The 23,370-nt window shown below is 43.2% G+C and overlaps 1 protein-coding gene across 5 annotated transcripts in view; it reads left to right on the top strand.

Annotated features, from left to right (window-relative positions):
- vps13b (vacuolar protein sorting 13 homolog B) overlaps window positions 1-23,370 on the top strand; it is a 394,723-nt gene that overhangs the window by 198,944 nt on the left and 172,409 nt on the right. For 3 of the 5 annotated variants that reach the window (XM_074654548.1, XM_074654550.1, XM_074654551.1), the window contains 4 exons: window positions 1,858-2,075; window positions 8,477-8,680; window positions 15,627-15,798; window positions 17,686-17,800. In XM_074654548.1, the coding sequence (XP_074510649.1) occupies window positions 1,858-2,075; window positions 8,477-8,680; window positions 15,627-15,798; window positions 17,686-17,800 (709 nt within the window). Of the gene's footprint in view, window positions 1-1,857; window positions 2,076-8,476; window positions 8,681-15,626; window positions 15,799-17,685; window positions 17,801-21,352; window positions 21,548-22,463; window positions 22,531-23,370 lie in introns of those variants that run through there. The other 2 variants (XM_074654549.1, XM_074654552.1) reach the window with 2 other exon arrangements.

Genomic DNA, 23,370 nt, shown 5'->3' with positions numbered 1-23,370 from the left:
CTACATAATGTGAATTCATCATCATTACGGCCTTTTCAACACTGAACAGACCTTTGACCCACCGCTACTCATTTACCATGACAAAAGACAAACAAACTTAAGTAGAGCGACTTTGAGAGATAGATCTTGCACATGTGGTGTGCACACCTGGGTAGAGTTGACATAAGCAACACTCAGACGGGTGAGCAGTGTTTTCTCTTTAGAAGAAGAAGAAGAAAAAAAAGAAAGGGGGCCACCCTCCTCTTTTTTTCTCTCAACTCTTCAATGACATCAGCATTGGGCATACAGATTAAAAAAAAAACGGAGGAGAAAGAAAAAACGACAGCAAAAACAGTGACATCAGCAGCCTTGTCAATGTTGCCGTAAATATGAGCAACCCTCGCTTTTAGTAATTCATTCCGACCCTTTGAAAAGCTCTTCATCTCTCATTTGCAATGCTCTGGATCAAAGCGTGCTGCCCACGGTGGGTGCATGGGGAATGTGCTTTTCATGGCCCCGTGCTAGTGAACAAGTTCCCCTTCTCTGTACGGTTGTTCTACCAGGGTTGGCAAGTCAACAAGCTCCCAGTGTGGCATCCTGTCTCAGACCCACACATTTAGAATAGACCCTCATTTTACAGTGTGTTTTGATGGGATCCTCTGTCTGCTTATTGGGGGTTGAATGTTTCATACTACTCCTTAGTGCATCTTTAATGTTTTCCATGAAGCTTTCTCATCCCATGTACAGTAATTCAATTTGATTTAAGTGACAGGAATGATCTAGTTGTCATAGTGCTTTTGATCATGAGCATTGCTGACTGATCCTCCTGTTGTTGGACCGCTCCCTATGTAGATATAAACGGCTCATTCTAAGCTAACGAAAACACAACAATTCTTATTATCAGGTGATTATACGCTAAAGAAAACACATTTATTAATATTTTTTTACACGGCTTTGTTGAATACTCGATTCTGATTGGTCAATTTACGGCGTTCTGCGGTCTGTAATTTCTCTATAACGTTGCTATGTATAACAGACCATTGCTATGGGCGCAGCTCTGATGTCAGACTCTGGCGGACTGTTTTTGTGTCAAAATATTGATTTCTTAAGTAAGTAGTTGTGTAATAAGCGGGATAATGTACAGCTAGCGGGTCACTGTTGTGAAAGAATCCCCTTCAGGGCTGCGCGTCAGGGTGCAGCATCACCCTGTCGGGGATTCTTTCACAACAATGACTGGCTCGCTGTACATTATCCCTTACATATTCCATTTCTGCTAATAGAGCCCCCTAATTGTTACTCACTGTTCCTTTAAACTTCTTCAGCCAGTTGCCCAACTTGCCCAATCGCCAAAACGTACTTGTCCGAAATGGAAAATATAGGCCTATTAAAACATTAATAAAATCAACAGGGATTTAAGACATTGTTATAATTTATTAACGTACAAAACATACAAGGAATATGCTCTCCTCAAAGCCACCAGACTCCATGTATTTTACCTGGCTGATCTTTGTAAAATGCACTTCATTCAAGTGGAGATGTGTCGATCAGCCAAGTTAAGCTGGTTTACTTTCCAATCTAATGAGCAATTCTATAACAAACATGACAAATGTAACTTTAAACACAATTTTTGTCCTTCTTTTTCCGAGTGTAATCCGCATTTTCTTGCATCTCTGTTTGTCTCCCTCTCAATTTCACAACGACTTGGCTTGTCCTCTTTGCTCTCCCCTCACATGACGTCTCTCTCTCATGCTCCCTGCTCCTCTCAATTTCTGCCAATGTGTTGCAATTTCCATCCTCTTCCTCCTACTGTTTCATCTCTTTCCCACATTTTTTTTACAGTACGTATCCTTTTTTTCCTTCTCTCATGTCTACCACCAGGTGATGCCTTCCCGTGGACAGTAAGCCTCAGTCAGTTCAGCGTGTACACACTGCTGGGGCAGCAGCAGAGCCTGAGCCTGTTGGAGCCCATGGGCTGCACCTCCACGCTGGCCGTCACATCCCATAAGCTGCAGAGCTGCTCTGAAGGGAGACACTCCTTCGTCGTCTGCCTCCATGTTGATCTGCAGCCCGTCCACGTCAAGTGCTCCAACCCTCAGGTCAGTCAGACAGCCCTGAATCTCACAAAGTAGTCTGCAGATTTACTTGTATATTTATACAAATCACCCCCTTGTAAACTTTCCTGAAATATGAAAACACGAACCCTGGCAGGAGCATCCCGCCTCCGCATGATTCTCTCGTATAAATCGACTCCAATAAACAAACTCCCTCATCTTCTTACTTAGTATGATTTCCATGAGAATGGAAGCGTAAACAAGAGAGTGTTGCCTTGTTTGCTTTGGTCAGATATTTTGAGGTCTGGGTGAAGGAGAGTGGGGGGATTTGCGAGACTCCTCATCATTGTTTTACAGTGTATTATTATGTTTGAGTGAGAGCATGATGAATATGGACAGATTGGAAACGGTTTGTCTCCCGGCTAGGCCTCTCTGTGTTGTTTTTCACTGCGCCGCTACAGCGCTATAATCACATCTACATGTACCATTACACATGTTTTGTTTTTTCGCAATTGAATTAGCTGTATTGAATTAGGTTCCTCTGTAAACACTTAATTGGGGCGACCTTTTGAGTGGTCACACTGTTAAACGTCGCTGACCACAGTGATGAGCCATGGTGATATTGAGGGCAATTGGTACCAGAGACGAATGAAAGGCCCTAATCTGGTAGTGGTGAAAACTTTCCCAGAGATGAGGAGAGCTGGTCGTTTATTAAAGGAAAGTTTCTCCTTCTCTGTTCTGCCTTTCAAACGCAGTGCCTGTGTCTGGCAAAGCTGGGAAGGCTTATTGCGATTATATGATGAGTCATTATTAGTTTTTGGGTCCAATGAAAACTTCTCCTCTCTTTCATCGCAATCTCTCTGCTCTCTCTTCCCATCTGCTCTCCTCCTCTCTTTTTTTCTTCCACTCTTCTGTGTAAATTTCTGACTCGAGGGGGGGTTATAAACTCATACTGGACCATTTCACGTCATGCAGCAGCTCCCTAAGAACTGCTGCCAGTGCGACCCCACCCTCTCCAGAACAAAAGAGACCTCACACCACTTACTCCTCTTTCTAATTAGCATTTCCATTTGTGGGAATGTATATGGGGTTGTCAGAGCGCTGCACGGTTGCTACACAATAAGTACCACCAAGACAGTTAGATGAGAACGCTGTTGTGATGAGTGTGGGTGGTAGAGTTACATTTGGAAATCAATCAATTATCATCACACTTGTTTTGAGACATTAATACGTTTAAAGTCAACAAATAAAACCAAAGAGTTTGGGAGTTGCTGGTCCACCACTGCCCCGATCTGTTAGTTTGTTTGAGTGACTTTGGTGTTTTAAATGATTCGTTCGGATTCACCAAAGTCACACAATAACACAAACTAACCGATCGATGCAGCGGTAGACCAGCAACTCCCATGTTCTGCATAGATCAAATTACTGTTTTTGTCAAAGGAGGCTGGTGGCTTTGAAGACAGCCTAGCTTCCGTGCTGGTACTCCTGTCTGCTACTCCAAACTGGGGGCATGCCGACCGTCATCTACTGTAGGTAATACACTGACTATGGATAGGTACCTCATACAACCCCTCTTCAAAACACCCAAACTGTCCCTTTAATATTTAAGAGCATGAAAAGCTTTGTCACTTGTGTGGTCTATGAAAGTGACTGCATGTACACATGAATAGGCACGTTTCTGAATGGAATTTGGAGTCTAAGGCAGCTAACAGTAGGAAGTGAGGTAAGTGTCTTTGAAAGGGAGTGAAAAACATGAGTAAAATAAGGGATTGTAAAAGAGAGTGAGAGAAAAATGGACCAGGCCAGACGAAGACACAGTTGCATGCTCACACATAATGTATGCAAAGAAATGAAGAGGCAAACACAGGACAATCAGCTTTGATGCATGTTTCCAACATGTGTTCGTCTCATTTTAACACGAATGTGTGCTTGTAGTGCGGTGCTCGCTGTGCGTAGTGTGTGTCGTCTCCAATCTGAGTGTGTGTGTCCGGTTGAATGATTCATGTGGGTGTCAGAGGATTGGGGTTAGTAGCTGCACTTTTACCTTATCAGGACCACCTTGATTTCAGCAGCTTGCTTTGACCTTTGACACATAGCTGTACAGCATTTCAGCAAACACATATGCACTCACACACACACACACATATATCTGTACACATGTACACTCTCAGCTACTACACAAACCTAACAATATGTCACTGTTGTGAAGTCTCTATATAAACTGTGCTTAGATAAAGGAACACGGAACACTCACCATCTGCGTGCTCTCCCGTCTTTCATCTGTGTGTTTTTATGAATGACTGTGGAAGCCTCTGTTCAGCCTCCAGTTTGTACTACTGCAGCCGAGCAGACCTCCTGATCTGCAGATGACAGGTCTTTGGAGAACCCAGCCCTCCAAATGTTCTGCTCACTTCCCCAACTCATGAAATGTGGCATATGTATTGTGTGTGTGTGTGTGTGTGTGTGTGTGTGTGTGTGTGTGTGTGCGTGCGTGCGTGCGTGCGTGCGTGCGTGCGTGCGTGCGTGGCCGAGCCTGCCCACTGGCCTGACAGCAGTAGCTGAGATGAACCAACTGACCCTACTTTCCACTATTATCATGAGTAGGAAGTAGATGTAGGGTGGAGCAAATGGCAGAGGGAAGATGAAGGAAAAGTAGGATAGACTGTGGTAAGAATGGTGAGAAATACAATATGAAGACAAATTATGAGAGGGTGGATGAAAGGCATTAGGTAACAGAGAACATCAAGTCAAAAAATTAAGTCCTAATGTCTTTTCCTAACCACTTTTCCTCGACCTCGATGGAAAACATCATGAGGTCAAGGAAAGATGTGAGGGAGAATTCATGAGGACTTAGGAAAAGACAACCGTGGTTTTAAGAGAATCTGACTGCACTTACACTATAGGCTCCGTAATTTTGATGCGACAGCGGCGGATGTTATTCTGCCGTAGTGAAACTACAATGCTCTGAAGATGGACTACTAAAGGCGCTGCTTTCCCTCGTGCGTTCTTAAATAGCTCTTTCAGTGACAGGCTGCTTCACCCGCGGTGTGTGAAAGAGAGATACCGCCAGTCCCTCTGCTGCTGGAACACTTCACATCATCATATAATACAGGATTATCTGACCTAACGTGGACAACCGTGAGAAATGTTACTTCATTAATAAGGTTGGAATTTAAATAATAAGGAATAGCCTACAGGCTACCACAAAGTTTATAAATATTGAGTTATTATACCTCTGCGACAACGTAGTCGGGGGTATATAGCACTCCGCGTGTCCGTCCTTCCATCCGTCAGTCCTTCTGTCCTTCCGTCCTTCAGTCCGTTCGCATGTCACACTTTCGTTTCTGGAGCAGAACTCGGAAACTTTATTACTTAGGAACTTCAAATTTGGTATGATGGTTGAAAGTGTGGTCTAGTTGTGCCTTTTGGGAGATGGAAGTCCAGGGTGCCCAAATGTTTTGAAATTTTGGCCAAAAACTGTGATTTATTTTCGACTTCAATTTCGTTTCCGGAGAAGAACTCCAAACCTATTTAACTTAGGAACTTCAAATTTGGTATGATTGTTGATAGTGTGGTCTAGTTGTGCCTTTTGGGGGTTAGAATTCCAGGGTGCCCAAAATTTCAAAAGTTTTGGCAATCCTGGACTTGAGGATGGTGAGCTAATAACAAGTGTTCATTGTGCTCAATACACTAATTCCACTGGTTCCAAAAGGGCAAAACCTTTGGCCCTACTTTAGTAGGGGTCAAGCGGTGAGCTGGGTTTATGTTGATTATTTGTTTGCTATATGTTTACTGTTATTTTATTTGTTGTTGTTGTTTTTTTTTTTACCTATTTCTTACTTGTTCAACATAAATAATTAAAGAAAAAGGTTGTCACTGTCCACTCAAATCTATCAACATGAATCCCATTAGTATATGACTGTCTGAAAATCATATGCAAGATAAGTGGGCTGTTTGTGTTCATGAACGGTAGAATGGATGCAAGGAATTTTGGGGCGGTATTATCTCCTTTCCTTTGGTAAAGGATGTTCCAGTGTATCCCATGCTAAGGAGATAATAAAGGAAGCATTGAAGAACCTTTCCTTAACATTTAGAGGATTCAAACAACTCTTATCACGGCTGCTACTGAGATACTTCCGGGTCATTTCACTCCGTTGGGAACCTTCCGAAGCAAAAAAAGACTTTCCAACCGCAACCCATGAAAGTCGGGACTGAACCCCAGACTCAACTAAAACAGAGGTCATGTAACGACCCTTCATCTTAGCCTCACTGTACTCACTCCTCTGTTCGGCATTCTCTGCTTCCTCCACATCTGCCGCTGAGTGCAGTAGGCCTTGTTGTGCTTGGTTGGACTTCCAGGCCCCCAGACTCTCAGAGAAGAGAGCGCGGAGCCGTAGCTCTCCTGACGGCGGTGCAGTTCGGTCGGGTATGGCAGACAGCTGTTGGCCCTGTCCCTGGACGGTGCTGCTGGATCGGCGTTAGCAGCTCTTCCTGGACATGTTTGAAATGGCCCAGCTGTAATGTATTGTGCTGCTTTTCATTTGATTTATGCTTATTTATGGAAGGCCTCCCTGTAATGTGTGCGCTAACAGGCGTGCATGTGTGCGAGCGAGCAGAAATGTGTTTGGAGTAGAGAGAACTATTTTGCGTGTGCGATCATGTGTCTGTGCACCTTTACTTTAGAGGGACCCTCAGTGGTGGGGCGGGGGGGTTAGTTGGCTGCCGAAGCGAAGCATTTGAAATCCAGAAATTAGCTCACTGTGAAAGAGCGTCGCTTTCCTCCCTTTCTTTCCCTCTCTCTCTCTCTCTCTCCTCTCCTCTCCTCTAAAGAACACTGAGTGAATGCATGAATAACTGAAAGCATCACATCACATTCCCCTGCCTTCCCCTCATGTTTTCCACTCTTGTTTTTGGCTTTTGTTGTTGTTTAAAGCGAAGGCCTCTTTTCATGTGAACACATGATAAATAGTTGAGAACACTTGACGCCGAGCCTTCAGTTTTTCCTAACCGTGGTGAGTTTTTCAGGGGAAATTGATGACACAACTTAACTTTCCTCTGTGGGTGTTTCGTTGGGAGTTTTGTTGTTATGGATAAAAAATTTGCCCTGTGAAGCACGTGTACGAGCATGCTGCGCCTCGCAAGTAATCACCCATCGAATAGAAATACGCAACACATTTCACTTTTGTGAAATGAGGCCTCTCCGAATGACAAGAGCAACGTCGAAAAGAGTGTTAAGTTGGAGAGTGAAAGAAATGGGAATGGATATAGCGGTCGATTTCTGGCTAATATTTCCTCCTTCTCTCTCGAATATAACTAGGTTTAGTGTCACATAACTGCAAAGCTGCCAAGCCAAATCATGGTAATGGCCTCAGAAGTAAGAACTACATGAGAACTCCCCGGTGTAGCTGTTTGAGTCAGACCTTGGCAAAAATACAATTGAATCTGGTTTCAAATATTAAGACTACGTTTGGTGTGTTAGGTCCATCTTTTAAGGCACTCAACTGGCAGAGTAGGCTTCGTGTGTTGATGTGTATTCAGCTGTGTTTCCATGGTCAAGTGAGAAAGAGCTTTCTGTATGAACTAGGGCTGTCAAAGTTAATGCGATAATAACACGTTAACGCAAATTTGTTTTAACGCCACTAATTTCCTTTAACGCAACTTGCGATTTTTAGGTTGTAGCGGGCTCAGTTTTAAAGCTAGAGTGAAGATACTGGTATCATATGAAACTAGACAGAAACCTAAGGACTCCATTGATACCAACCATGTCATACTGGCTTGTCGCGAAGGAGGCTAAATGGTGCTCCAAACTTGCGCTAAATTTTGGTGAGGAAAAACTGTCATGGCCATTTTCAAAGGGGTCCCTTGACCTCTGACCTCAAGATATGTGAATGAAAATGGGTTCTATGGGTACCCACGAGTCTCCCCTTTACAGACATGCCCACTTTATGATAATCACATGCAGTTTGGGGCAAGTTATAGTCAAGTCAGCACACTGACACACTGACAGCTGTTGTTGCCTGTTTGTTTTTGCCATGTTATGATTTAAGCATATTTGTTATGCTAAATGTAGTACCTGTGAGGGTTATTGGACAATATCTGTCATTGTTTTGTGTTGTTAATTGATTTCCAGTAATAAATATATACATATATTTGCATAAAGCAGCATGTTTGGCCACTCCCATGTTGAAAAGAGTATTAAATACTTGACAAATCTCCCTTTAAGGAACATTTTGAGCAGATAAGAAATGTGTGATTAATTTCCGTTGAATCGTGATGAACTATTTTAATCGATTGACGGCTCTGATATGAACATGTTCTCAGATAAGAAAGAAATAGATTGATTGACATGAGAATCCTGCTTTATAGTTGTTCCTTATATTAGACTACATTAGATCACATTTCATCCCAATTAGTAATATCTATTCTCTGCTTCTGTCACTTTCCAGGTCCAGCTACTGTACGAGCTCCTACTCAGCTGGAGCTCTACGTGGGCTCGCCTCCATAGGCACGGCATCCTGCGTCAGACCTCTAGCGTCCCAGAACCCCCTGCTGGCGCTGCTCCGTCATCCCCGGTGCGCAGCAGTGCCGGCACCGCCCTACCAGACACAAGCACCTGCAGCCCGTCTGCAGATTTCGGCTCCCCCACTGAGGTACGTCCTTCACACCCAACTACACATTTAATTACATTTTTATAAATTGTGAGATTCATGAATCGGCACATCTCAGTTGTGGGTTTTTTTTTGTTGTTGTTTTTACATGGATAAGCCTATTCTCATAATCAGAAAAAAACGTTCCACTGCCACCAATGCATCATGAACGGGAGTTGCAGTTAAATGGTTCACTATTTTATTCATTTGTGTACTTATCTAACTCTTGCTATTGCTCCTTCTACCATATTACACACTACATCACAGTGTCAGACACTTTGTTGTCATTCAGTCTGTGTTTATCTGGCATCTCTCCTTTCATGTGGTGCTACTTGATTAATAAGAGGCCTAATGACTACACCCTGCCAACACCCAACTATCAGCTTTTATTTTAAATCAAAGGTGCTTTGAGTAATGACCTTTGTTGTATACACAATTCTGCTGCTGATTTCTGATTTTAAGTGTATTTTTTTATTGTTATGAGTAGTTGAGTCAGTGGTAACGCATGCAATGTGTCTAGAAGAAGAAAAAAAATCTGTTTTGTTTGGGAAGGATTTTCAAAGCTGGAAAAATCTCATCAGTGCTTGTGTTTCTTGCATTACATTTTCTTACCCAGAACAGATACTCCAGATAGGCTGTGAGCTCTGTTTGATTCGTGTAAGCTGGGGCTTGATTGAGTATAAACCTGCCTCTTAATTTAGGGAAAACAATAACCTGTATTTACATTTTTCGCTCAGATAAAATATCAAACCCAGAGAATGAGGTATAAAGTGTAGCAGTGCGTGCAGGCATGTGCGAAGCCGATGGAAAACTTACAGTCGAGAGTTTTTAGGAGGCAACAACAAATGTTGAGTGCTCCTTTCGTCCCTAGGTGAGGCTTATCCTTGACTTTGACAATGTGGCAGGCGTTTTTCCTCCTGTTTAGTACAGTAGCAGCAACAAAAACTAGCTGGGGGTCCATGGCCTTGGGGCCTTAGCCACCAGGGCCTTGTGTAATACGTGTGTGTATATTCGTGTGAAGTAGGAACATAGGATGCATAAAACTGATGGAGTTGATGAGTGTTTGTGTTGTTAAGCACTGGCAACCAGCCCAGGATTTAATGCCATTTGACCACCAGGGCCCTGTCAGCAGTGTGGGGCCCCTGGGGTCACAGCACAGCTATCACACCACCCCGAGAGCCAATAAAGTGTGTCTGTGGGAGAACATATACACGAAAAAGTGTTTCATATGTCGATGTGCATCTGTGTCTGCATTTGTTTCCGCACGATCAACATGTGTGTGTGTGCCCTTGCGTCATTTGTGGACCCACAGAAGTGGCAGCAGTTTGGTACGGCAGCGGAGGCCCGACGGTATAGTGCGTCTATAACAAGGCCACGGAGGCCCCTGACAGCCCACTTGTCACTGTTTACCTAAGTACAAACACTGGTAGAAGTGTTTAGTCCTCTGGGAGGCCGGGTGATTGAGCAAGAATGTAGGAGCTGTTTTGATAAGTCTCAGCAGTAGTGGCAGCAGTCTCTCCCCAACAACCCCGCTCCCCACCCTGCTGCTCAGTCCTCGAGTTGTCTACACAACTACATCCACACCAACTGCCCGAAAACCCCTGCCCTACAGCCATACTTGCAGGGGTCACAATTCTCCCCTATTTTTCCAGATTTATGAAAAATGTTCACAATTAGTTTTTTTCTCCTTTTCGTTATCTCAGCCTGTTTCTAGAACTGAACAGCGTGTATAACCCCTACTGTTTCCACCCGGACGACAATAGAGCTACACCAACTGTCGTTGCCCGGCAGAAGAGAGCAGTCTACACTTGCGACACAGCGCAGTTTGAGCTCATGTTTAAGCTGCGCTCGCCACAATGTGCAGCGCCCAAAGTCGGGCTTTGCTCGATGCAGCAAAAAGCTGTAAAAAGCCAATTGTGGAAATAATGTGTTTCAGAGCGCAGTGGTGGCGTTTTCGCGTTGTGTCTGAAAGGACCTTCAGTGAGTGAGAGAAGGAGAGAGAAATGGAGAGTACTAAGAGAAAGAAATACTCAAGCAGGAGCAAAACTAAATAAAAATGGATAAATATTAGTTTATGCCAGAGATTCACACGACAAGTTCACACCAGAGGGGCGAATTATTCAGTTTCTTTTGGGGAGTTAAAGGTAAAATCAAAAGTTTAACCTAAAAACGCTGTTGCAGTGTTCTTATTATTTTGTTATTTTCACTTACCCTTCCCAAAGACTCCGCTGCCCTCAGCTATTGAGTTGACCCAATATTCTGTGACAATTTTTATATACATGTTTTACTTGTATTTATGAATTATATGAATATGAATACACCATAGTCCATAATCCATGCTTTATTCTATCTCTCTCACTTCCCCTTCTTCCTTTCTCATACTACATCTCCATCTGCAGCTTTATCCCGCCATCTCCTTTTTTGTAGGGCGCTTTCACAAGCCATAGTCCGTTTAACTAGTCAGAATCAGAATGAAATTTATACTTTGGTTCGTTTTCTATTTAGTCTGGCTCGGTTTCACGGTGCACACATTAAAGTGGACCAAATAAAATATTGTATTTGCTGAGCGAAGGAGCGAATTTATCTTTTTCATCTGGTGAGCTGCCCCTTCTATGCAGGGAATCGCAGACTTCAAAATATTACTGTCGACGTTTTTTCACTTTGACTCGGCACTGATCTACTATGAGCACGAATCCCTTCTCCTCCAGTTTATCTCTAATTTATAAATGTCATTATTGTTGTGGACTTTATTTAGGATATTCTGTGTGTTCTCTTTGGCTCAGATGTCAAGCAAACATCGGACTCATGTTAACCTGTAGTCTACTGTGTCCAGCTCAACAAATGCCCAGTCAGCCCATAATCCCCTGCGTTTTGGTTCACTTCCTGCATTTATGTTCTCACTACAATTCACCACTCTACGATACGCTTGGAGATGGTCCAAGGTCCAACGACAGTCTCTTGCTATCACTAATCCCATCTTTTGTACCCTCCCAACTTTTCCCCATCCTTCCACCTGTCCCTAAACTATTCTCTCTTTCCACTCTTCTTTCATAGTCTGTCTTTCCCTCCATCTTTCTTCGACACTTCCCAGCCTGCTGTTGTCTTCCAATGTTTGGGTCTCTCTGATGAGCAAAGACAAACTCTGCAAAGAAAATAAACCCGGATCCTCAGCCCGTTTATAGCACGGAGGCCCAGGAATTAAACTGTATACTTTACAACTTGGCTTGTGGAGGTGTGGGAAAATAGCTCCCTCTTCGAGAGTGTGTGTATGGGTCTGTGTGTGTGTGTGTGTTTGTGTGTGTTTGGGGCCCCAAGTCCTGCAGTTCAGGAACGTGGTCGAGCCCACCTCTGCCAACGCCACTCTTTCACATCTGTTCTTCAAGGCCTCACCTTGATAAGAGGGGAGGGAATTTTCACTCATAAAATTGCTTTGGCTTTTTTTCAAAAAGTTTTTAGTGATCTTAGCTTTTGTTTTAGAGGTTGTTTTTTTTGTTTGGACTTACTATTTGTCTCATCTGCTTTAAAAAAAAACAGTTGTGCATGTTAATGTATGAATGTCACAAGAACTGAAGAACTTCAGTACCTGAAAACGTGACGGTTCTTGTTTTTCTACAGTACAGCAGGTACCATGGGCATCAGGGATCAGGGCTGGAGACTAACAGCGTACCGTTGTCCCGGAGATGATAGAAAATCTCCCTGATAATGCCACATTTTGAACAACAAATCCATGTTGAAATCGGCAGGAAGAGAGCTAGTTAACGTGAGCTGTTAGCAGCCAATGGGCAGCACAGTCCTGCCTGGCTAAATAATGGAGCTAACAGCTAACAGAGGATGCATTGAGTTACATTGTGATGCGTTCAAGCTCTATTCAGTAGAAATGAGTACTAAGCAAAGGTAAATTATGTTATAATGAATTCAAATGCAGTCTTGTAAAATTTAGTTTTTGGCAAGAAACTTGAGGCAGATCATTAGGGATTAATAAAATATTAGCAAAAACTAGTATGCAAACGGTAATAAAAGAGTATGTTGAAGTACATGGGATTTATTGTTTCGTTTTTTATCCTAGTATCGCATTGGGTATTTAGAATAGTGGAATTTCACTGGTATTGGTATCAACTACTACATTTCTGGTATTGTAACATCCCTAACTCCATGTGATCATTTATCTTAAAAATGCAAAGTTACAGTTGAAGGATGTTTTGAGAGGTTCAATTGAAAGCAGCCTTCTTTTTACAACTTTCTTTCTTAATTTGGGTTTTTCAGGTGGTCTCAAATTCCAGGTATGCATTAAAATGTCTTAGAAAAAAGTCTTGTAGGTGGATTTTTTACAACTAGCCAGTTTTGAGGTTGTTTACTCTCATTTGAAACCATTCACAATTGGCAAGATTCTTCAATTGGAAGTGGCTCTAAAAATGTTTGTGTGATTCCAAAAAAAAAAAAAAAATAGCAAGTATGTCAGTCTGTTAATAATTGCTCTTTCTTACTGACCCTGGTGAAATCAGCTTAGAGAGACCGAGCGTCTCTAAGTGACAGACAGCAGCGGTTCTGGCTGGGAAGCTGGAGCAGTCGGGTGTCCGATGCTCCACTGTAACCACGCTACAGTACACAGTGGTCTGAGCTTCCCACAGCGCCAGCGGCTGGCTCCTGTTTCCACACATGACATTACAGAGTCTAATCCTACCGACTGGCCAGAACTGTAAACTAAACAGTCCTGACCACACATACACACACACGCACACACACACACACACACACACACACACACACACACACACACACACACACACACACACACACACACACACACACACACACAGAGTCCCGTGTTTTGACTCCAGCTCAACAATAATTAGCCCCCAAATGGCAGTTGACACCAGAATATCTCTCATTGAGACTGACTGAACACCATTACTGCTGGGCTCATATTACTCACTGCCATTCACCGTTATTACGCACACATAGACATACGCACACACACCTTGACTGTTTGGTTCCATGGAAACACATACTGTAATGACACTGCTGGAGACATTTGATTGGAGTAAATGCTAGTTCTTGGGGAATTAAGTGATTCAGTGTTGTTTTTTTTGGTATTTTTCTTTGTAAGTACAGTATTTAAATTCATCATATGGGGGGTTATGAGGCTTTATATAATGTTATATACGGTACTATGTAGTTGATCTAGTATAGGACTGTATTTCCTCTGGCTGCAGAACTTTCAGTGTCCTACAGCCTAGCCAAGTTTGTGCTCGTGTTTCTGGTGCATTCCTTTCTTTATTTTATATCTGATGGATTTAAAATCTGTAAAATTACTGTAGGGCTGCAACTAACGATTATTTTCATCGTCGAATAATCTGTTGATCATTTTCTGGATTAATCGATTAGTTGTTTGGTCTATAAAATGTCAGAAAATGGTAAAAATGACTATCAGTGTTTCCCAAAGCCGTAGATGACGTCCTCAAATGTCTTGTTTTGTCCACAACTCAAAGATATTTAGTTTACTGTCATAGAGGAGTAAAAAAAAAATCAGAAAATATTCACATTTAAGAAGCTGGAATCAGAGATTTTTTTTCTTTTTTTCCTAAAAAATAACTCAAACCGATTAATCGATTATCAAAATAGTTGGCGATTAATTTAATAGTTGCCAACTAATCGATTAATGGTTGCAGCTCTAAGCTAATGTTTCCCATGGAGCACACGCTTCTCATCTGTTTCTAGTGATCCCCATATGCTGCAATGTTAAATCTATTTTTGAATCAGTATAAACCTTAATTTATTTATATTATTGTCATCCGTTGTTACTGAGCTCTGCTGTCAGCCGCCCCTCAACTGCACAATTAAATTAAATTTGCAATTTAGCATGGGGCCCTCATCCCTCCCCCCCAGATGCTCAACAGGGACATAGTTTCCTCATCTGGACCCTCTTTAAGACACTGTAATCAGCCCAGCAGCTGCAGGCTTTCTAATTGAGATGGTTGATAATCTCCTCACCAACCGCAGCCAGGCTCGATAACCATGACACAATCTGTCATTACCACGCCGCGATGGGAAAAGCTGTGGAAAAAGTGAAACCCCACAATGCCAGTGCTGCAAATTGCCATATTGTTTGTTTGCAGGCTTTTCACAATCCGAGTCAGCCACGAAGATACATGTTTGGAAAACAGATATATCAGGAAGAGCATGAGAGAAATAAATAAAAAAAAAAAAATGTCCCCAGTGCTGTCATCCTCAGTGCGTTGCCAAACCTCCAGTAATGAGATGAGAGCTCACAGCTCCTCCGCCGCATCCTGCTTGCCTCTCCACCTCAGCCCCCCGCCTCCGGTCTTCACTTCCCATTCTCTCCCAGGCTGCAAGACGTGTGTGTCCTGGCGCACTTGTGAGTAAAGGCAGGCCACGTGGGTGCCGGTGGCTTAGTTTGGGGTTAACACCAGTGACAGCTCCACACAATGGTCCTTTTCCCTCCACAAGTGGAACTCTGCTCACCAGACACTGATGTCATCTACACACCAAAAGGCTCGAAAGTCGGCGGTTGCTTTGTTATGGCGACACGCACAGCGACGACACTTTCAAACATACGTGCACATTCACACGAACACATGGTCGGACGCACACGCGAGCAGATGGACAAACTGTTGCAACACAAACATCAGGATTTTACTGTCAATTTGTGCATATGTTCTTTCATAAAATGTAATTTCTTGTTTGACTGTTGCAACTCCTAACTGACTATCCAGTTTTGTGAATTAAAATGTGAGTTGTTAATGGCTTTGACATTGACAAGAAAAGGACATTTCCTTAGATTTGTTTGAACAGATGTTAAATCTGATGTAAATGTTTGAATTCTGTCACAGTCTTTGCGCTCATGTGGTAACGCCAAGTTTGGCCTCAAATCGTGGCTTGTTCCCATCTCATCAGCCCTGATTGAACAGATCCTGTTTTGGCTCCCCAGGGTGACTCGGTGCCTGCTGGAGACGACGGCCCGTTCGCCGACACGGTGACTCTGGAGCAGAAGACTAGCAGCATCGGTGGCACCAGCGGGAAGGTCAGCCTTTGGATGCAGTGGATGTTACCCAAGGTCACAGTTAAACTGTTTGCTGCTGACCCAACTGCCAAAAAGACAGGTATGCCACCTAACCTCAATATAATACTTCCTGCTCTTTTTTGGATAAGACAATAGAGAAAACTCTCATATGTAAAGCGGAACTAGTTTTTATTGCAAATTTGAGCGCAGGAAGCTATTCGGAGTTCTTACGGTCCTGCTGTATCAACACTTTAAGTGATCAACCCCCACCTCTTGTCTCATTCGAATGTTGTGCACTGGGAAGGGGAAAGCAGCTGGAGAGAAGCAGGGATGGGGGCGGGGGGAGAAGACAAATAAATAAATGGATGATGAATCCCAAGCGAACCGCCTCTTGTCCCCTTTAGATTTACTGGGGCGATGAAAGGCTAGATTTACCTTTAATTGGTGGCTGTAATATTTAGCATCTGCCAAGCAGATCGCCCAGCTTAAGGTCTTTAAATAGTGGAAACGGAATGTTTTGGAGGACCTCACAGAGATGGTTTGACTTAGAGACATCCTAAAGAGGCATTGCTTTGGATTTGGCCTTAATATGTGCCATCTGAGTTGCGAGAGGAACTTACCACTGGATTTTCTGTGTGCAACGCATTAAGCATGTTATTGAAAACAAGAATTGTGTGCATGCGATATATTAGATGGCTAATATCACATGCACATTTCTCGGAGATAAGTAAGCCACAGATAGGACTGCAGACAATCTGCTATGATGTAATATGTTTTTCAACTGCAAAGGAAATCAGATTCTTGCCTTTCCAGAGAAATGGAAAAAAACAGCCATTCCAAGACGTATTGGTTCTCGGGTATAATGTTATGCTATTATGTGTTGGAAGATTAGAGGTAGAAATTCAAGCGTGAGTCTCCAGAGGCTCTGCTAAAGGCACAAATCAGTGGTACACTTTCCTTCTTTTAAGATGAACCATTTAAGACCAAGGGACTAAGGCTTTCCACAGTACTCTTTACAGGGGTGGGTTTACAAAACTCATACATCAATATCAACACCATGTTCGGAGACTATGACTTTCTGAGTATCTAACAACTTGGGAGAGTTCTTTCCACACAGTCTCCACAATAAAGCTGACATGCCTTGTGTTTCAATTTTAATAAGCCGTTAGGAACCTCTGCGTTTCTCAGACTCACCGCAAGGCAACAGTACAACAACAACCATAGTTTCACATGCATGAAGTCCATTTTCCCAAGCTAGCCTGTGATTGTGGGACTTTCTCTCTCTCTCTCTGTCTCTCTTTTTCTCTCTCTCTCTCTCTCTCTGTGGAAACAATGAGAGAGAAGCAACAGTTAAGCTCACAAGCTCGGTTCAATACAAAGTTAATCAGTCCGTCTATGAAGCTTACTCACTCTGCCTGAAGTGGGTGGGTTTGTTTGCACACAAGGTGCACTGAGGCACGCACATACATTTTCATGAATACACACACACAAACTCCTCCTTATGACAGACTGAGGGATATCTTATTCATGCTTTGCCTTCTTACTCACATATTTCAGTATGACTGGTGTGTGTGTGTATGTGTGTGTGCATGTGTGTACATAGGCTCTCGCCTTAATCAGCCTAGCAGTGGTCCAGTTTCGAAAACACACTGTGTGTCCACTGTGCAAGAACTGACCACAGCAGTTGGATCGGGACCAAAGGCAAGACCTGGACAGGGTTAGCTACAGTGCAGGTCCTTGCCCACAGAAATGAAATTCACACGCACAGATGAAACTTCCTCTACTCAAGTCCGAGTTCAGCTGTACCGCCTGTTTGCCAAGTACAATGACGGCCATACGGCATTCTTAAACAGAAACAGAGGGGAGAAAACTCCCAAACTAAAGATTGATACACAATTAAGCCGCATAATGAATGTCTTTCCACTGTGATTCACTTCAGGATCTTAAAATGTCTGAAATGTTTTCTTTTTGTGGGTGTTTCTGTCAGAGATCTGTGTCATCAGTGAACTAGAAGACCTGAGTGCCTCAGTAGACGTCCAGGATGTTTATACAAAGATCAAATGTAAAGTTGGCAGCTTCAACATCGACCACCACAGATGCAGGTAATGTACATCACAACGCACATGTAAGCCCATACATGCATCCAGGTAGTCTTTAAAGGAAAAGTATGTAGCATTTCAGGGGCTCCATTAGCAGAAATGGAATATAATAATCATAGCTATGTTTTCATTAGTGTATAATCACCTGAAACTAAGAGCCGTTGTTTTCGTTAGCTTAGAATGAGCCCTTCATATCTACACAGGGAGCGGGTCCTCTTCACGGAGACCGCCATGTTGCTCAAACCAAACACTCTAGAGAGAGCCTCTCGCGTTATCACGTTACCTGAAGGCCACCGTAGTTCTCCGACACGCTTGTGAAACTGCGGTAACATGTGCCGCAGAGGGCTATAAAAGTGTTCATACTGGGAAGTTGATTTACCTCTAAAAAAAATAACCACTGATGTACAGACGTCTCTTTCCCAATGTGAAAAAAGTATTTTTGGGCCCAATGGCATCATGTGACAGACACAGAAGTTGTAGTACCGCCGTTTGGCCACTACGAAAAATTTGCTTCAAATCCCGGTGCTCTTCCTGGGGGCTTGATTTACATAGGGAGCTGGTCCCTGAAGGCCACCGTGGTTCTCCAACACTTCAAACTGCGGTAACGTGAGCCGCATAGCGCAAAAACGTGGAACTGCCAGCTGCCGTCTCACTTCCGTTGCTCCTAAAGTAGTGTTATATATTATGGTAAAGATGACCTCTGAGCGTGGTACCACAGTTTTGCACTCAGCAGTTCATGTTACCGCAGTCTTGGAAAGGGAGGAGTGAGCGGAGGGGTATTCAGTTGGTTGCAATCTGCAACCACACCTCTAGATGCTGCCAAATCCTACACAAGCAGGAATGACTTTGATGACAATGTGATATCTATATGATATGGCACTGGCGGAAGCAGTGATAAAACTAGGGCTCTCTATCCACCAGATCCCCCTGCTGCACCCACACACTAGTGCTCTCACAGTCCCAGAGTCTAAACACACATTTGCAAACACACTCCACCACCAATACCACTAACACTTTGTCTGTTCCCGCTTCTGCTCATATGGGTGATTTCTTTTCGGATTATCACCTCAGCGACGTCGTCTTTCCAGACAGCTGTTGCAGTGGTTACCACAGGCAGACTAACAGGCAGATGGACAGACACATGGACCAACAGATTGGACGGACGCGTTGAGCAGGCCCTGGGCCGGCCCGACTCTGACTCACAGAGCAGAGTTCAGTCCGCGGTGTCTGAATCGATTCACAGAAACATTAACGCGTTGTGGAAGGAAAAACCACTGGGCGATATTCCATTGCATCCTTAAGATAATCTCTCCCCATGTCAACTTCCAGTCAAAATGGAGTAATTTAGCTCTGGGCTCTGAAATTATGAAAGCACACACTGCATCATGGTGAAATTGAAGCTGTAACTAAACCTTTCTGTATTTTTTTTCCCCACACCCTACACACACGTTCTTCCCGTCAATTAAAGGGTGGCTTCATTTCAATATCGAAATCCTTATTTTCCTCCTCGCCTTGATCACATGCCTCCGTGATGGAGTCAGCAGCTGCGAGCGTGCTCTGTACGTGCCTGAGGTCTTGCTCTGTTGGGAAGAGACCACTTTAGCAGGAGGCAATTCCCTCTGTCTCTGTCTGAGGAGATAATGAAACAGCCATCTCTCACACTCCAGCATCCAGCGGACCATAGTGTGTGTTTCCAGGTCTGTTTGCCTACGTGCCTGAATAGATGTCTTCCGATAAGTGCCTCCTTCTCTGATCGAGCCAGGCAGAGAAAGGGAGATGGACCTTCCCTGGCCGTGCGCCCGTATCGAACCCCGTCATCAGCAATCAACACTCCCACCACTGACGCGATAATACATATGGATTCTGATTTGCCAGATTTTAAAATCAGCCATGTGAGTACAGGTCGGAGAGGGAGGGAGGCGGCCGTCTTGCCTTTGAACCTGACTCTCTAGCGAGCATCTTGCAGACCTCCCTGTTTTCGCTGCAGTCAGTTGATTTATATTCAGGCCACATGTGTTACAGACAGTATGGAGAATCAACCTAAGCCAGGACAGTGTCAGTGGTTAGACAGTTTTAGAGCGTAAAGGTGTCGCGGGTCATTATATCACACCGCTCTGTTCTCCGCAGGTGTGTGTCCAATTGCTTCTGAGACGGAGCCAACCTTAATCTCTTTAGTAGACCTCTATGCCTTCCTAAGTAGATAATAGGTCAATTTTCTCATTTCTAGGTTATTTCAGTTTAATGTGCTTTTAACAACATGGTCTCAACACACTTTTAACCGACCAAAGTTCTGGCAAGCAGAAGCGCTCCATCATCCAAGCCAGGTTATAGTCATGGCTGCTTAGGACACAGTGGAGGACCTCTGGGCTCCCGGCCCACTCTAATCTGTATCATCCACATATACAAGGGAGCCCACTGGGGTTGGAGTCCATATTAATCATTCTGAGCGGATAATTGTTAGGTATGTCATCACCCAGCCCAGGTTATTTGTGTGCAGTGGGTCAGATTAAATCAAGCTTGACAGAGAAAATGTCTCATCTGGCCTCAGCTATCTCACTGCTGGATAATGAATGGAAAGTTAGATAGGGCAGGCAAATATGCGAGGTGAATATATATAATTGAATTGCTGATTGTATCAAAATAGGAGGAGGACCAAAAAAAGGGTGGAGAAAAGCAGGGAAAATGACAGAAAAGGAGTCCCAGCGGAATATGAAATAGGTTGGCGTAGGACTCGTAGGTGTGGGGCTCACTAATCACGGAGGAGAGGTGAATTAAAGGTAAACAGAGAAGCAAGGAGGTGATTGGGTATGAAACTCTCCCGTCCATTGGGAAGTTTAGAAATTAGGAAGCTTCTTTTTCTCCTTACTTTAGCCGGGTCTCCCCTAGCAACGGTGCTCCTTGAACTGCTCTGAAACACAGAGACACCCCCCTCGAGACAGGACGGCCGGTGACAGTTCACCCTTATTGGCTCCAAGGAGCAGCTCACACAGATTGGAGCTGATGTCTTCCAGCTGTTCCGCAAATGGCTCGGAGCGAAGGATGACTGGATGGGAGCAGAGAGAGAGAGAGGGAGAAGAGAGAGGGATGATGGGAGAAATGAAGAGCTTGTGGGGGGTCCATGTGTATTAGTCACTCTTGCTGAGAAGGAGATTACAAAGAGATATTCACATAGGCACACGCACAGAGAGAACTGGCGCACACACACGAGATAACTACGCATGAAACACATGCACACACACTTACCAGTAGGCCTATTCCTCTATCAATGAGCTCCCAGTATGCTGGTGGGGAGTAATGAAGAGGGATGGGGAAGTGGGGGGGTTAAGCTGAGGGTGGCGTAAAAGATACGATGCAGATGGTGTTGAACCATTTCCATTGTGTGAAACATTTTGCCATACATGTGTTGTGCATGATTTGGCACCCTGGAGTAACTGTAATACCGCTGTACACGTATACAGTATGTGTGTGTGTGTATTTTATTATATACTGTAGATAAAGAGTGTTAATTGTTGTGTCTGTCTTCATGTTAACTTCTTTTTTATGTCTGCTTCACAGGTGCTTTCTGCTTCTTAAGGATGGCCACAACAACAATATTTGAATATCACAAAAAATAGTAATGCTTCATAACTAGGGCTGTCAATTTAACGCGATAAAAAAGCCACTAATTTCTTTAACGCAACGTGTGGTTTTTAGGTTGTAACGAGCTCAGTTTTAAAGCTAGATTGAAGATACTGGTATCATATGAAACTAGGAAATCTAAAGAATCCATTGGTACCATGTCATGCTAGCTTTTCAGGAAGGAGGTTTAATAACGCTCCAAACTTACGCTTAATTTTGGCGAGGAAAAACTGTAATGGCCATTTTCAAAGGGGTCCCTTGACCTCTGACCTCAAGATATGTGAATGAAAATGGGTTCTATGGGTACCCACGAGTCTCCTCTTTACAGACACGCCCACTTTATGACAATCACATGCAGTTTGGGGCAAGTCATTGTCAAGTCAGCACACTGACACACTGACAGCTGTTGTTGCCTGTTGGGCTGCAGTTTGCCATGTTATGATTTGAGCATATTTTTTATGCTAAAGGCAGTACTTGTGAGGATTTCTGGACAATATTTGTCATTGTTTTGTGTTGTTAATTGATTTCCAATAATAAATATATACATACATTTGCATAAAGCAGCATATTTGTCCACTCCCATGATGATAAGAGTATTAAACACTTGACAAATCTCCCTTTAAGGTACATTTTGAACAGATAACAAATGTGTGATTAATTTGTGATCAATCGTGATTAACTAGATCAATCATGCAATTAATCGCGATTAAATATTTTAAATCAATTGAAAGCCCTGATCATAACATTATTTTTGTTTGTATAAGTTACCCAAGTTAATACATGTGTTTCGTTTTTATTAATATCGCGAAGCACTGTCTAACATTCAATAAGAATGGTCATTTTCCGTACATGATTTACCTCCATTGAAGTCTCAATGTGCCTCTGCTGCTGCAAGTTTGATAAAAAAAATGTGCAGCATGTGGTTCTCTTATCTAAATGCAATTTTGTAACTACTGTTGCCATTAAAGAGATATTATCAGTCCCTGCCACAACAGTATGAGTAATCCCAGATGCCCAAAGTTAAGCTTGGCCTTGTGTGTTTCTCCAGGCCAGGACAGGGCTTGTCCTCTGGCCACTATGAAGGACTCATTCTGCAGTGCAAGGAGACAGCTGTGGTGAGGCTTCTGCCTGTCCCAAACCAGACATAGCAGCCGCCCTTAGGCCTCTGTATTACTGTGCCTCTGCCATTCTGCTGCTCCTAATCAAGGTCGCTCATCTCTACTCATGCTGGACAGACAGGAAAATAAAGGGAAAACACATTGTTTTTGGCTATGACGCAGGGTGTCCACACATGGAATAATTTGATACACCTTCAAATTTTCAATAAAATTACAAATAAATTTACAGAATAACTTCCCCCTGTCTCTCCAGTGGCTGTGATTGGCTAAATAATCAAGCCAATGAAATCTGGTGACAACCGTTCTTCTGTGTGTTTGTGTGTGTGGGAGGAGACTAGGACATGTTGATGACATTTTATTCTGGGGATGGTCTTATACTAGTACCTAATAAAAGAAATGTGTTGCATAGCGCAGAGTTTACATTATTTAAGCAGTAAAGAACAGTGATGCCCCCGCTTAGTCGATTAATCGACTCATTGGTCGTTTTGGTCTTAGTCCACTGAGATTTCTTTAGTCGACTAAGATTTTTTCATGCTGAATGACTTATTTCCAAGAAACTTATGAGCACATCTCCAGTAAGATTTTAAGTGGTGCGTTTGTGCGATTCTTTGTGGAAAAACTCAGTTTTACAATCGATGAAATCAACTACTATCGATCGACAAAATCATATGAGCGTTAGTCGGCTAAGAAATTCTTTGGTCGAGGACAGACCTAGTAAAGAATGTACACTAGATAAAATGATGAGATATTTTTCTCAGCATTTATCTTGTGTACAGGTCAGGGATTTTAAGTCTTTAAGATTTTAAATTCTACTTTTTCCATTCAAAGTACTGCTCA

This window comes from Sebastes fasciatus, chromosome 12 (genome assembly GCF_043250625.1).
Source record: "Sebastes fasciatus isolate fSebFas1 chromosome 12, fSebFas1.pri, whole genome shotgun sequence".
In the NCBI taxonomy this organism is placed as follows: Eukaryota; Metazoa; Chordata; class Actinopteri; order Perciformes; family Sebastidae; genus Sebastes; species Sebastes fasciatus.
This window is presented reverse-complemented; position numbering and strand designations above follow the sequence as displayed.